Genomic DNA, 14,053 nt, shown 5'->3' with positions numbered 1-14,053 from the left:
GAGTTGGTTACTACCAGATAAAGTGAGCCCAAGCCTTGTCAGGAGAGCGGCTGCGTCTGCACCAGCCACCAGCGGTTGTCTCTAGTCCTGAAACTTGGAGCTGCTCTAGTGACGAGACCTTAACTTCAGTACCATGGCAGTCTGCTGAAACAGTTTAAAAGCTAAAACGAACAAATGGGTTTGCTTTCCACAGCCTTACGTTTTCTTGCGACGGCCACCATTTGTACACAGCCAACAGTGATGGGACGGTGATCGCTTGGTGTCGGAAGGACCAGCAGCGCCTGAAGCAGCCCATGTTCTTCTCCTTCCTCAGCAGCTACGCGGCGGGCTGAGCGCGGGGGCAGCGGAGCCCGCTCGAGCCTCTGCAGAGACAGACGAGTAAGCAGATGCCCGGCCGTGACGGCGCCTGCCCTCCCTCCCACAGTGCCCACGCCTGGCCATGACGGCGCCTGCCCTCCCTCCCACAGTGCCCACGGTCTTGAGAGGACAGCCTGCCCTCATGCACGAAGATGAGGAAGACCTACCTGATCATGGGCACCAGCCAGAAGCTTCAGGCCTCACAGGGCGTAGTGAACTCATAGTTTTCAAAGGTGTCTTTCTTCCTTTCTTTCTTCCTTCCTTCCTTCCTTCCTTCCTTCCTTCCTTTTTCTAAACTCTTCTTCCAAAAGAAATGGTAGCATTTAAATTGCTAGCTATTTATTTGTACAAAATAATAGAAATGATATCTTACAAGTTTTTGCTCTGAGATACCCCCATACCTATACTCAAAAAGAAAAAACAAGCATTTTCAGGACTCAGTAATTGCTTTTTTTGAGAAACAGATTATTCAGTAGGTGCCTCTGCACCACATACTTTGTGGAACTTCTGAACACTGAAAATAAACTGCTGCTGCGTCTCAGCATTAGGCCATTGTTGCCACTTGCCTTCTCAGCTCAAAGGAGAACCAGAATTTTGACAGCGATGGGCCAGAATGCAGGTACTGGGGATTTCAGACGCACCCTATTTCCTCATGAAAATTTCACTTAAGATCCATAACACTAGGTACTGCATAACCTTGCCTGAGTGACTAATGTTTAAACAAAATGGTAAATCTTTTAGCATCCCGCACTAATAATGCCACTTTATGCAGCATCGAACGCACTAACCTTCGCCACAAAACCCTCCACAGCCAGGAGGCTGCACAGTGTTAATACAGCAGAGGCAAAGCGCCGGTCCCAGAGAACTAGGACAGAGACGGGCATGAAAGGCAGGAAGGCTCTTTGAAGGAGGCCATGTTCACTCTGCTCTACCACCCTCCAGAGAATCCTAGGGACAGTGGAGAAGTCTGACATGTCGCTGCTGTATGGAAGACCACCCTAGAGCCCAGGAGGCAGCGGGGGTTTTGCCTGGGGCACTGCTGTGGTGGCTCTGAACCATCAGGTAGGCTCAGGAATGCGTACCACAGGACGCAGATGTCCTCCTGCCCAAGAGGAGCGTGTGAACACTTATGGCAGCGAAACTCACACGATGTTTACAGAACTGCTTTTGTAACTTCCAGAATTTCTAACACATTCTGTTTAAAACCTGTCAAATGCAATTCCAGAGTCTCTGATGTGGGGACACGCACAGGGAGCAAGGGGTCACATGGCTCTTAACCTGGTGCACACGTGGGCGACTTCGTATCACGTTCCCATGGCCTGTGTGTTCCCCCAGGCCCACTAAGGCCAGAGATGCTATTGCTTCTGTTCATATTTCAGTGATTGGCTTTGTTCAAAAACTTTGTCAGCTATTACTCAGTTTCCATTTTTTATTAAGAACTTCATGTTCGCCACCTGTTAGGTTTACTACGCAGTCCTAGCCTCATGGGGGCAATGAATATCATTTACCTGAAAATATGCAAAATAACTGGTATTAGAATGAGTGCAATATTCTATTTTTATGTAAAAATAAAAATTAACTTGGGATTATTTATTGAGCATGAGACCTAATATGTACATCATGTTAGAAACCCATCATGCTATACACATTGCAGCAAACATTCCTGTATACCAGATGCCCTCTTACCTTTGTACATGCTGCCATTTCAGTTTGGAAATAAATTTTGTAAAAATAGATCTTAACATGTGTCTTTTGTATGGCTTCAATATTATGACCAGCTCACACACGGATAGCTGTCACAGAATGAGATTGTTGTCCATAGGCCATGCGGCCTGTGCTAGAAACAATGTCCTCTCAAGCCACTGAGCTTCCTTCTGTAGTCACTGAACCAGCAAGCAAAGCAGACCAGGTACGAAAGGGTCGCTGTCCATCACTGTAGACACCTGGGGCACGTACGGCAGAAGCAAGAGCCCCAGACGGGAGCAGGTGCCTGCAGCAGTGCAGACAGACAGAGGCCACTGTGGCTCACTGAGAGAAGGAAAGAGCACTGGTTACCACAGTACCTTGGTCTGGGACGATCTGCCCTTGCCTGGCAGTTGGCTTTGTTCAGAGGCCTGACTTTGTGGCTGGCTGGATGAGAAAAGGAGAAGTGGCAGGTGCTGGCCCAGCCACTGTGAAGACAGCAGATGTAGAAGGAAATCTCTAACACCTCAATGGGACCCAGAGACCTTGGTCATTTTCCATGTGGCAGTCCATGGAAACCAAGAATCAGATACCCTTACCAAAATCCAGGCATCTGTCCTTGGGCACCCCAGGAGGCTGCTCACTGGCTTCTTGTAAAGCCTGCCCCAGGAGAGCCAACACAGTCTAAAAACAGCTAAGACCACCCGCATGCCCATGAAACATTACAAGTTATCGTAGCACGTGAGGCCAGTTCTGTTACAGCCATGGCACATAGATGCTCTGATGTGACCAGGACATGAAGCTACCTGTCCTGAGTGAAACCGGACAGAGGTCTGTACCTGTCAGTGAGCGGTGCAGACCTGCCCTTACCTGTGTTGACATTGTCTAGGCCTTCTGCAGACGCTTCCCTGCAAGTGAGCAGCAGGTGAGGCTGCCGTCAAGAGCCTCGCCCAACTCAGTGTCACGCATGGGTCCCCCCAGCGGACTGATTGACAGGCTGGATGGCTGACGGGAACTCATTCCTGAACAGTGACGCGCAGAACCAGGCTGAGGAAAGCCAGGTCCAGTGATAGCTTCCACTTGCACCATACTCCCACGGGAGCCGGGTTCACTGACAGGAAGAACGCTTTGCTAAGCATCAGTTAAATAATTTGAACAAAGATGGGCTGAGAAGATGATTCAGCACTAAGCTCTTGCCAGGCAAGTGTGAAGCCTGAGACTGCCAGAGCTCTCTTCCCCAGAAACCATGTAAACAGCCGGGCATGGCCATGAGCGCCTGTGACCCCTTGGGCGCCAGAGACTGGAGAATAGTTGCAGCTGGTGAGGATAGCAGCTCTCAGGGGTGAACAATAGAGGAGGACAGTTGATGTTCTGTCTGCCATAGGGCACATGCCTCTGCACACACATGTATGTACCCCATATCATATGAATATCTCCCTCCCTCACTGCCCGCCCTCACACACACACAGGAATTTGAACAAAGGTATTCTGCAAGGGTGAAAAAGGACAGTTTCAGAAGCCATATGGTCATTAAAACAAAACCCCAGTCTTGGAGGTGGGCAGCCTCATTAGGAGTTGGCCAGGGCCATCCCCAGAACAGTAGGCTATTGCCATTGCTGTTAGTTACCAGAATTAGGTGGTAAGACCCCATTGCCAAGGACATCACACACTTTGGCTCTAGGACGTGGAGAAGTCAAGCGCAGACTGGGCTGGAAGCTGCCTTGTCCTCATAGTGCCAGAAGGCACAACTCTGCTGAGGGAAAACTGTCTCCAGTGGTCTTTCTTGTTTGTGAACCATCCATGCTATACTACCAACAGGCCAGCGAGGTGTCCACTGGCGCAGTAAGGATACAACCATCATGGGTGCAGTGAACTACTTTCCATATGGATGTTAGTCCTGCTCCGAGGAGCGGGTTCACATCAGTAACTAAGCTCGGTCAGAAGCCTGTGGTGGTGGGGTGGGGGAGAGGGGGTTGACAGGCCTAATCTCAAAGCACCTGCTATTGCTTTGCTGAGTGGACCGTTCAGCTGCCTTCTAAGCAAGTGTGCATACACCTGTAGATAAGCGCTGTCGTCGGTCATGATCAGAGGGGCTTCTCTGCAATGGGAGCACTTACTGCAGAGAACCACAGCTGCTCAGAGGGCTGAGAGTAGTGTTTGTTGAATGTTTAGCCCTAAGTGGAACATCTCTGCCCCCCTTCAAGGTCAGCTTGGGGTGGAGCTAGACCCTACCTCAATAAAAGGTATTGATAACCTCCAATATATACACAGTGTATTGTGATCGTAATCCTCTCCCACAACCCTCCCCTCCCCTCACCTCTCCCCTCCCAAGTCTCCCCTCTCCACTGAACCCCTTCTTTCCAACTAGTCTTCCTCCTATTTTTAAATTTTTTTTTAAATTTATTTGAGCGAGGGCTGGAGAGATGGCTTAGTGGTTAAGCGCTTGCCTATGCAACCTAAGGACCCCAGTTGGAGGCTCGATTTCCCCAGGACCCACGTTAGCCACATGCACAAGGGGGCACACGTGTCTGGAGTTCAATTGCAGTGGCTGGAGGCCCTGGCACGCCCATTCTCTCACTTCCCCCCCCCATGCCTCTTTCTCTCACTGTCACTCTCAAATAAATAAATAAAAATACCAAAAAAAAATAAAGTTTTTCAAAATTTTATTTGAGTGAGAAAAAGAGGCAGATAGAGAGAATGGCTACACCAGAGTATCCAGCCACTGCAAACCAACTCCAGAGGCATGTGCCACCTTGTGCATCTGGCTTACATGGGTCCTGGAGAACCAAACCTGGGTCCTTAGGCTTTATAGATAAGTGCCTTAACTGTTAAGCCATCTCTCCAGCCCCTCTCTTCTATTTTGATTTGATCATTTATTCCTGCTATTATGCAGGTCTTGTGCAGGTAGTGTCAGCCACTGTGAGGTCATGAATACCATGGCTGCTTTAGTATTGTAGACACTCCCCCTTTCTGTGGCTTTTAATTCTTTCCACCATCTTGGAGAGTATGACAGAGATGTCTCAGTACTGAACACTCCACATCATTTCCAGAGCCTTGGTGAGTTTTGAGCTTCCCTGGTGGTAGCTGCCATCTGGAAGATTATTACTCCTTAACTTAGGTTTTTGCGTTTCAACCTTTCCTTAAATCAAGTTGACACAACAACCTTGGCCAAGATCAGCTGCTCATTTAAAATTTTTTCCATTTTTATTGTGTGCGTGCACACACACACACACACACACACACGCTTGCTACAGCATCTGTGTATGTGGAAGTCAGGACAACTTCAGGGCGTCTCTCTTTCCATCTTTCGTCTTCCCATCAGAGCAGGCAAGGTAGGATTTCTAAGGCCGTGCCACATTGTATCAGCAGGCTTTCCAGAAGTGCCTTTAACCCATGAACCCCCTTCCTAGCCCATCAGATACTCCCTGAAAAAGAATAGCACCCAATCTACCCACTTTGGCAGATCTGCATTGAGAATTAGGGCCATGTGCCAAACTATTGTAAGAATATGACATCACTCCAGCCAGCTGTTCTCTGTCCCCCAGCAGTACAGGCTGGTGAAAAGCCACTTTAGGTAGTACACAGCGTGTGTGCAGGTTACCCCGCAGTCCCTGTCCCCTGGAAGCACTGCAGGGACTACAGGCGGCTCACAGAGTGTGTGCAGGTTACAATCTGCAGCTAGTACTGGGGAGGGAGACTACCACAGAACTACAGTTTAGGGCTGGAGAAATGGCTTAGCAGTTACGGCGCTTGCCTGCAAAGCTAAAGGGCCCAGGTTTGATTCCCCAGTACCTATGTAAGCCAGATACACAAGGTGGTGCATGCATAACGGTGTTTGTTTAAAGCCACTGAAGGCCCTGGTGCACCCATTCTATCTGCCTGTCTCTGTCTGTTAAATAAATAAAATATTTGGGAAAACAAAAAAAGAATTAGTTTATGTGGGAATGATCTAGAGAGCCTCCTACCACTGAGCTACATTATCACCCTGGGCTTTTTGAGATAAGGTCTCTCTGTGTATTCCAGTCTAGACTACAACACCCAATCTTGTCTCCACCTCCAGAGGCTGAAATTACATGCATGTACCACTACACCCAGCTAGACAGCCTCTTCAATGACTGAAGGTTTTCTTGCAACCTAGTGAATTATGTCACGCGAACTCTGTGGGGAGACATGAACACATATCCTCACCCCAGATAAGGCTCAAATGACAGACCAAACTATGACTGTACCAAACCAGTTTTGGTGAGCCATGAGTTTTTGGGGTCACTCACAGAGCAGGGGGACGGGTTGCTTACAGGAGCATGGGAGACTCAAAGACAGCTGTGTCTCCGCACAGCCTAGCCCAGCCCGGGGGACAACTCACGGAAGCTGATCTCTGGAGCTCACTGCATGGCCCACAGGTGTCTTGGCTGGTCAGAGTCTCTCCCCAAGCACTTGTTTTCCCTTTATATATCTATCCGTAGGGCAGGGACTTCCTGAGTCTCCTGAGTTCCCTGCCCCACCCCAGGGAATCTTTTAGTTGCTTCATAACACTGGTCAATCCACCCTCAGCAGTTGTTCACAGCTCCTATAACCTTAGGGCATGGTCATGTGACCTTGAAGTTTTAGTTGTCCCAGACTTGACCACCTGAGTCTGCAGCACCTCCCTTCTCTCTCCAGGAGGGAGAATTTTAAGTCAGAGGAATTTGCTATGCTACAGAGGACCGGAAATCTAAGAGCAGACAGGGGCAGACATGTAGATGGTGCAGTGTCCTGGGTTGAAATGCCAGCAGGCCCGGGCCTAGGGTGGGAAGGAGTGGCTGCCCACACCCCAGCCTTTGGGGCAGCACGGCTGCAGAGTGGCAGGCGCTTCCACCAACCACAGCTTGGCTGGCATGGCTCACCTTCCGTCTGTGCCCCTTCATGGCTTCTCAGGATGAACTGATGGTGTCTGGTCCCCAGGAGACTTCAGGAGCAGGATTTCATCAGTGTAAGCCTGGCCACCCAAGGGGCCCCTCTCTGCCTGCAGGCTGTTTACCATTGCTGTTGATGGAGAAGGGAAAAGGTGGGACGCATCCCTGCCCTTTATTGCTGTTCCTGGCCATCCATTCCCATTACGTTGCTTTACTTGCTAAAATCCTGATACAAAAAGCTACAGTGCAGGTGTTCAGAAAAGTGAGTCATGCATGATTTATGTTGAGGTTTATTGAAGTTACTTTTCTGTTGCTGGACAAACACCTGACCTGAAGCAGCTTATGGGAGGAAACAGTTTATTTCAGGCTTACAGAGTCTAGGGGAAACCATCTTGGCACAAGAGGCTAGCCCACTTCCATAGATCGATAGCAGAGAGACACCACCCCATGTCAGCAAACGGGAAGCCAGAGCTCAAACTGCTGTGTTCACACCTCGCAGGGATGGATGTGGGCCCAGTGACACCTCCTCCCCAAAGGGCTCTGCGCACTGGAGATTCACGCTGCAAGCTGGATCTTAATAAAATCTGCCTGAGTCTGTGGGGCCAAACTTTCAAACCACCACCAGGTTGGGACTAAAGTCTATCTGTCTCAGGGTCCTCCTTCCGTTGCTATTAACCCTTCAGTGGTTGCCAGTTGATCCCACATGGGGGACAAAAATGTCCCAATTTGTTCCCAACTTGTCACATCTTTTGGACAGCTATATAATTCTTTTCAGAGGATTGCTCTAATCCATGGACTATGAAACCAAAACACTTCACAATCGGACATGCTCAACACCGTCCACCAGAAAGGCATCAGCAGTAAGAGGGACTCGGGTCGCCCTTGGAAAGGACAGCTGGGCATTGAGGTCAAAGGGAAGCCAGAGAGGTCTATGGGTCGGGAGAAGCACCCCAGACTATAACTCTGTGCCATGTATCTAGCAGATATTCCTCCCAACTGGTCCAGTTCCAAACCACAAGTTACGGAAGTACCTACGGGCTTGGATACAAGACACACCTACTGAGATACACACAGGAAGCCAAAGAGCTTGGAAGTCCTCTGCTCAAGGAAAGGCCCAAGAATTTTGGCATGGGACAGGACATTCCGCCCCCAAGGGACCTCATCCACTTTGCAAAATGGCCCGTTACATGTGGCAGCCATGGCAAAGGGCTGAAAGTGCCTCCTGCAACAGCCAGTGCACCCAGCTTTGGACCACCAAGCAGCTACGGGCCGCTGCAGCTCACCCACAGTGTAGGCGGGGGGGGGGTGGGGAGGCTGGCTGCCAGGGCTGAGGAAAACCCGCTGGCAAAGAGGACATTCCAAATAAGCGTCCCCCGTCCTTCGAGCAGGGGTCAACCCTGTCATGACTTTGGTGGAGAACAAGTAGTCTCCGCTGGGGGTGATCGCACGTGAGGTGGATCCCGTGGAGCTGGCAGTGTTGCCGCCTGCCCCGTGTCCCAAGATGGGGCTTCCGTACGGCATCATCTAGGGGTAGGCCAGGCTGGGGCAGCTGCTCCAGAGGAAGACACATACCACTGTTGCTTTCAAAAGTCACCTCGGAAGACAAAGGAGCCCTGGATAAACTGGAGGAAGCTGTGGGGACCAATTCCAATGACATATGATGAAATTCACCACTGGTTGCCCCGGCCAGCGGGGAGTTGAACAAGGACTCAGGAGAAGCTAACCTGGGTGGGAAAAGGCAAACAGACACAAGAAGGAGACCATGCTAGGTGTTTGTCACAGCCTCAAGAGTTTATTTTTTCCACGTAGGTTTATATAAGGTTATAGGGGGAAGGGGATGTGGTCAGGGCAAGGAGTTGTAGGGGGAAGGGGACGTGGTTAAGGCAAAGATCACAGAGTTACTGGTTAAACCGCAGTGCCTTTGTTTCTTCATCAGCTACCCACAGGATGGGGGAGTGTTTAGCCAGGTGTACAATCCCATTGTTTCTGGTAGTTGAGTATTAGGTGAGGAAGAAGAAACTTAACTTGCTATATAGCAGTCTCTGTCAACATGGCCGAGGTTTGGCTCATAGCTCCCTCCAAACAACTGGTGTTGGGGGAAGGGGGAGCGCAGTGCCCTGGGTCCAAAATCTGTGGCTCACATTGCCAAGCTGGAAAAAGGCAAAAAAGACCAAAGACCTTGTCACCAAGCTGGGCTGAGTGTATACCACTGAGCCCTCTGTACATACAGGTAATAAGACACTGTCTTTCAAGGCAAAAGAAAACAAAAATTGGACTGTGGCACCCGGCCTCCAGCCCTGCTCATCTTGTGTCCTCAAAAGAGCTAATGAGAGATGGGGTTTTAAAGATGGTCCTGTGGCAAAGTCTGGTCCGCTCCCAATGTGGATCATACTGGTGTGACCCCAATTTCTGAAGACTTGTGATTAAGAAAAGAAGCCATTCTTTCATTCCCAAGTTTTAATCTTATCCACAGAGCCCAAATTGAATATAAATCTATATTTTTTAACATATAAAATACATATAGTAGCCGGGCATGGTTGTACATGCCATTAATCCCAGCACTTGGGAGGCAGAGGTAGGAGGATTGTAGTGAGTTTGAGGCCACCCTGAAACTACAGAGTGAATTCCAGGTCAGCCTGGGCTAGAGTAAAACCCTACCTCAAACAACCAATAATATATTGGGGGGGGGTGTAGTGTGTTTTGAGTTTTTAGTAAAAATTAAGATGTAGTTTTAACAGTGGTTCATTAGCCTTAGCGTAAGTGACTTACTCTTTTTCTTTTTCAAGGTATGGTCTCACTGTAGCCAGGCTGACCTGGCACTCACTCTGTAGTCCCCGGTCAGCCTTGAATTTCAGCAACCCTCCTACCTCTGCCTCTGAGTGGGGGTTAAAGGCGTGTGCCTCCACACCTGGCCGATGACTTATTCTCTAACCTCACAATGTAGTTTCCAAACACAAATGTCTGCATAGTATTTTTTACAACCAAGTAGGAATGTAGTAATGCGTGCTCCTACTTGGGTAAGAATTAGACATCTGTTTTATCCTCTAGAATGGTCTAAAGAACACGATTGTGAGATAGTTAAGAAAAACTGATTCTGCATGTGATTCCAAAGAAGAAAATTTCAAAATGTTTTGAGTAATTCACAGAATTGCTGGAATAATCTATGTGCATACTAAACTAAGGAAGGTGGTGGGGTGGGAGTGTGGATATGATGTCTTGATCTATTCTAGACAGATAATAAGAAGGCTTACAACTGAAAATGAAGTACCAGGTCCTGGGTGCCCTTTCTCTTGGAAAACAAGGTATGAAACTGCACTCACCCACACACTCCCTGGGCTTCCCTGGAAGAGCCCTGCCCCGCCCCACTGAGGCTGTCTCCCCCAGTTTCTCACACCCTTTCTTGTGTTAGCCGGATCACACTTCCTCCGCACTCATCTCAGTAATTCTTGTGAAGATATTAAGAGAGGAGTGAGCATGGTAGAGTTGTATGCACATGTCTTTCAGTTTCCACTGAAAAACATCTTTCTTTGTTCCCCACTGAAGGCCAAAAGTTCAATGTGCAAAAGCCACCTGTCTCTTTCAGTCTGGTAACCCTGTATTTTCTGGGCACTTGCATCACTCTAAGGCAGTTCTTCACAGCTTCAAATTATCCTGCTGTGACATTGAGGACGAGTGTCCCTAAAGGTCCAGGTCTTAAGAGCTTGAGTCTCAGAGTGGCTGCTACTGGGCGGTGGTGGAATCTTTGTCACAATGTGGCCCAAAGGCTTCCGCTCCTTCAGCACGGGTCCCTGGAGGCTGAACGCGGAGCTGACAGCGTTCAAGGTCGGGGCCCGCCAGAAGCCTGTGCTACCTGGTCTGCCACAGAGGTGACTAGACGGGGAAATAGCTAGAAAGATAAACGGAGAAGTGGAACATGAGGAGATGCTCAGTGAAAAAGCACTTGTCACACAAGCCTGAGGGCCTGAGTTAGTAGACCAGAACCCAAACACAAAGCCAGGTATTGCAGGAGGCTTCACACATGCGCCTGCACACACATGTGAACACACAGTTATTTCCCTCACCACTGAACACCTGCCGCTGAGATTCAGGTTTGAGATAAAAGGAAACAGGACTTGCTTTATCCAACCAGTTTGGGGGAAAGGCGTGCCACTGGGGCAAGAATTGCAGAGAACTCGATTTGGGAGTGAAAATAATGAGTCTAGTTTGACTGGTTGAATTTTCTATTGCATTATAAAGATATTGCATATCTTTTCTCAGTGTTAATGTATGTGAAACATGACACTGTTTTCATTTTATCTGATTTATTTCTCTTAAAATGTGATTATTGTAAGCTACTCAAAGGAAGCTATGACCAGTGCAGAGTCTTTACCTAGCTTCAAAAACCCTGACTCTCGTATGAACTTTGGAGGTGACATTCAGTGCAGTCTGGTCTTCCGATGGCCCGGACCCTCACTGGACAGAGAAGACAGCTGTGGGGGTGTGCATGTCAGCAACCTTGAAGTCCGGAAGTTTAGAATAGTATGTCACTGTGTTGTGCCAGGGGTGGGCAGGGCACGAGGAACTGAAGAAAAGAAAAATAAGAAACATCTGAAGCACGCTGGTCAGCATCCTTGAGCCTACCTCCCTCCCCTGTCAGCAATGATGATACATCCTTTTTTAGGAAACTGCTTAAGTTCAAAGTAATCAATCCAAATATAAGTGTCAGGCTGGAGAGATGGCTTAGCGGTTAAGCGCTTGCCTGTGAAGCCTAAGCACCATGGTTCAAGGCTCAATTCCCCACGACCCACATTAGCCAGATGCACAAGGGGGCGCACATGTCTGGAGTTCGTTTGTAGTGGCTGGAGGCCCTGGCGTGCCCATTCTCTCTCTCTCTGTGTGTGCCTCTTTCTCTGTCACTTTCAAATAAATAATAAATAAATAAAATGTATAAGTGTCAGGGCTGTGGAAATGGTTAGCACTCAAGGCGCTCGCTTGCGAAGCCTAAGGACCCATATTCCGTCTCTCTCCAGATCCCATGTAAGCCAGACACACAAAGGTGAGGCAAGCGCAAGGTCGCACATGCCTGCTAGGTGGTGCAAGCATCTGGAATTCAATTGCAAGGGTTGAGGCCTTACTGTGCCAATTCTCTATCACCCTCTCAACAAAAAAATTAAAATTAAAAAAAAATATATGACTATCACCCTGAATGTGAGACACAGATTAAAATGTATATAAGGCAATGTCCCTCAGAGTTTGGGGCTCAGCCTTTAGCTAAGAACAGCTGAGTCTGTGTTAACACAATTAAACTGCTTCCTGGCAGTAGCCTGGCTTCTCTTTATCTCCCCTCCCCCTGCAACCCCCACTGGCTGCTGCTACTGCTATGGGGCATTCAATAAGTGCCTCGAGACCTTCATGGCACGGAACACTAGTTCTTACTGACTCACATATCTTGCAAGTCATGGGCTTGAACAGGACAAGATACGTAAATAGGTGGGTTTCTTGCCACGCTAAGCAGTCATGACCCCAAAGGGTTCAAACCTTTGCTCTGTTGTAGATACATCTGACATGACCATAAGAGCTGGGGGCTACAGAAGGGGTGATGGAGAGATAGCTCGGCCCATAAAGCCCTTGCCTGCAGAGCCGCGTGACCAGGGTTCCATTGCTCACGTGGAGCCAGATACACAAACAAGGTGGTGCATGCATCTGGAGTCCGGGCATCTCCCCTCCCCGCCAGCAAATTTTTTTTTTTTAACCCAGCTGTATGGGACAGATGAGCATCACCCCTCTCTCCTGCCTTTGTTCCCCACGGCCCTGGGACCTCCCCGCACAAGGCGCGCTTCTTGGGTACAGCTCAGGCAGTGTGCTCCGCATGGGCGGTGAGCTTACTCCTCCAGGGGTGCTGTGGGGTGAGGACCAGGGTCAACCCTGACATGGAAGACACCTCCTCCTCTTGTTTCCTGCCTCCCCCGCTGCTATAGTCATTTACCGTGGGGGGGCGAGTGTGTGTTTTGTTTGTTTGTTTTGTTGTTGTTGCCATTTTGCCATAGTTTAATTTGGGGACAATAACCTTCCACCTATGATCATGCAAGCAACCCCAATTTAAGTCAATAGATGTTTTTAAAGGTGAGGGTTGGGTAAAGACGTTTGCTTGTAAAGCCTGTTGGGCCTTGGAGTCTAATTCCCAAGCCACCCACTTAAGCCAGGTGCAAAATGTGTCACTTGAAGGAAGAGGCCCTGGCACACCCAAACACATGCACACACGTGGTCTCGCACGCAAAAGTAAATATTTTTTTAAGGCATCAAAAATAAGATACGGATTGAAAGGGAAAAGCGATATTTAATGGGAGAGGAATAAGGGAGGAGCATTAGAGCTAGGGGAGATGTGGTGGCCCACACCTTTAATCCCAGCACTGGGGAGGCTGAGGCAGGAGGATGGCTGTGAGGTTCAGGCCAGCCTAGAACTAGAGTGAGTTCCAGGTCAGCTACCTGGAAACCCTATCTCCAGACCCTACCTAGAAAAAAAGAGAAAGAGAAAAAGAGCCACTAGGAATAATATCAAAATACGTCCTATATACATGTATTTGAAAATGTCAAAAAATGGGGAAAAATAATAAAAATCAGTGAGAGTTTCCGGCCCCCGTGCGTTTGCATCCTAGGAGGCACTTGAGCTCCCCATTGTCCAGGGACAGGGTCGACTGAGGGGTCCCAAGGCGGTGGCCGGCGCTCAGGATGTCTCCGGTGGGCGGGGCTGATGCGCTGTTCCGTGGGGAGCTCGCGCGGGCTCCTTTCCACTGCTGACCGCGAGCGCGCCGCTTGTCCGCATGCACCTGCAGATCTGATGTCCATTCCCGCTCTCTCTCTCATTCTCTCTCTACTTGCAAATACATAAAATATCTTTAATAAACAAAAATTAAATTTAAAAAGAGTTGGAGGACAAGCGGGAAATCTCGGTCGTTCAGCGGCTCCCGAGGGGCGTGGCCGGCGGCTGCTCCCGCTGGGGATCGCCAGGGTTCCCTGGGAAGCCGTGGGATCCCGAGGACGCGGGGGTCCCGGGGTGTGGGGGTCCCGGGGGTCCCAGGTGTTGGGGGTGGTGGGGCCCCGGGGGGTGGGGTCGCGGCCCCTCCCCGTGGTCGCACGGCTCC

At 49.4% G+C, this 14,053-nt stretch overlaps 1 protein-coding gene and 1 pseudogene across 4 annotated transcripts in view; both read left to right on the top strand.

The window, feature by feature from the left end:
• The window catches only part of Lyst (lysosomal trafficking regulator), a 175,547-nt gene extending 173,456 nt beyond the window's left edge, over nucleotides 1–2,091 (top strand). For all 4 annotated transcript variants that reach the window (XM_045150387.1, XM_045150389.1, XM_045150388.1 and 1 more), the window contains one exon: nucleotides 194–2,091. In XM_045150387.1, the coding sequence (XP_045006322.1) occupies nucleotides 194–332 (139 nt within the window). In that variant the 3' untranslated portion in view covers nucleotides 333–2,091. The remainder of the gene's footprint in view (nucleotides 1–193) is intronic.
• A 5,667-nt stretch (nucleotides 2,092–7,758) lies between these two features.
• LOC123460601 lies at nucleotides 7,759–9,131 on the top strand (annotated as a pseudogene).
• The last annotated feature ends 4,922 nt before the right edge of the window (nucleotides 9,132–14,053 follow it).

Source organism: Jaculus jaculus, chromosome 5, assembly GCF_020740685.1.
Source record: "Jaculus jaculus isolate mJacJac1 chromosome 5, mJacJac1.mat.Y.cur, whole genome shotgun sequence".
NCBI classification, from domain to species: Eukaryota; Metazoa; Chordata; class Mammalia; order Rodentia; family Dipodidae; genus Jaculus; species Jaculus jaculus.
Note: the sequence above shows the minus strand (reverse complement) of the source record. Positions and strands in the feature narration are given on the sequence as shown.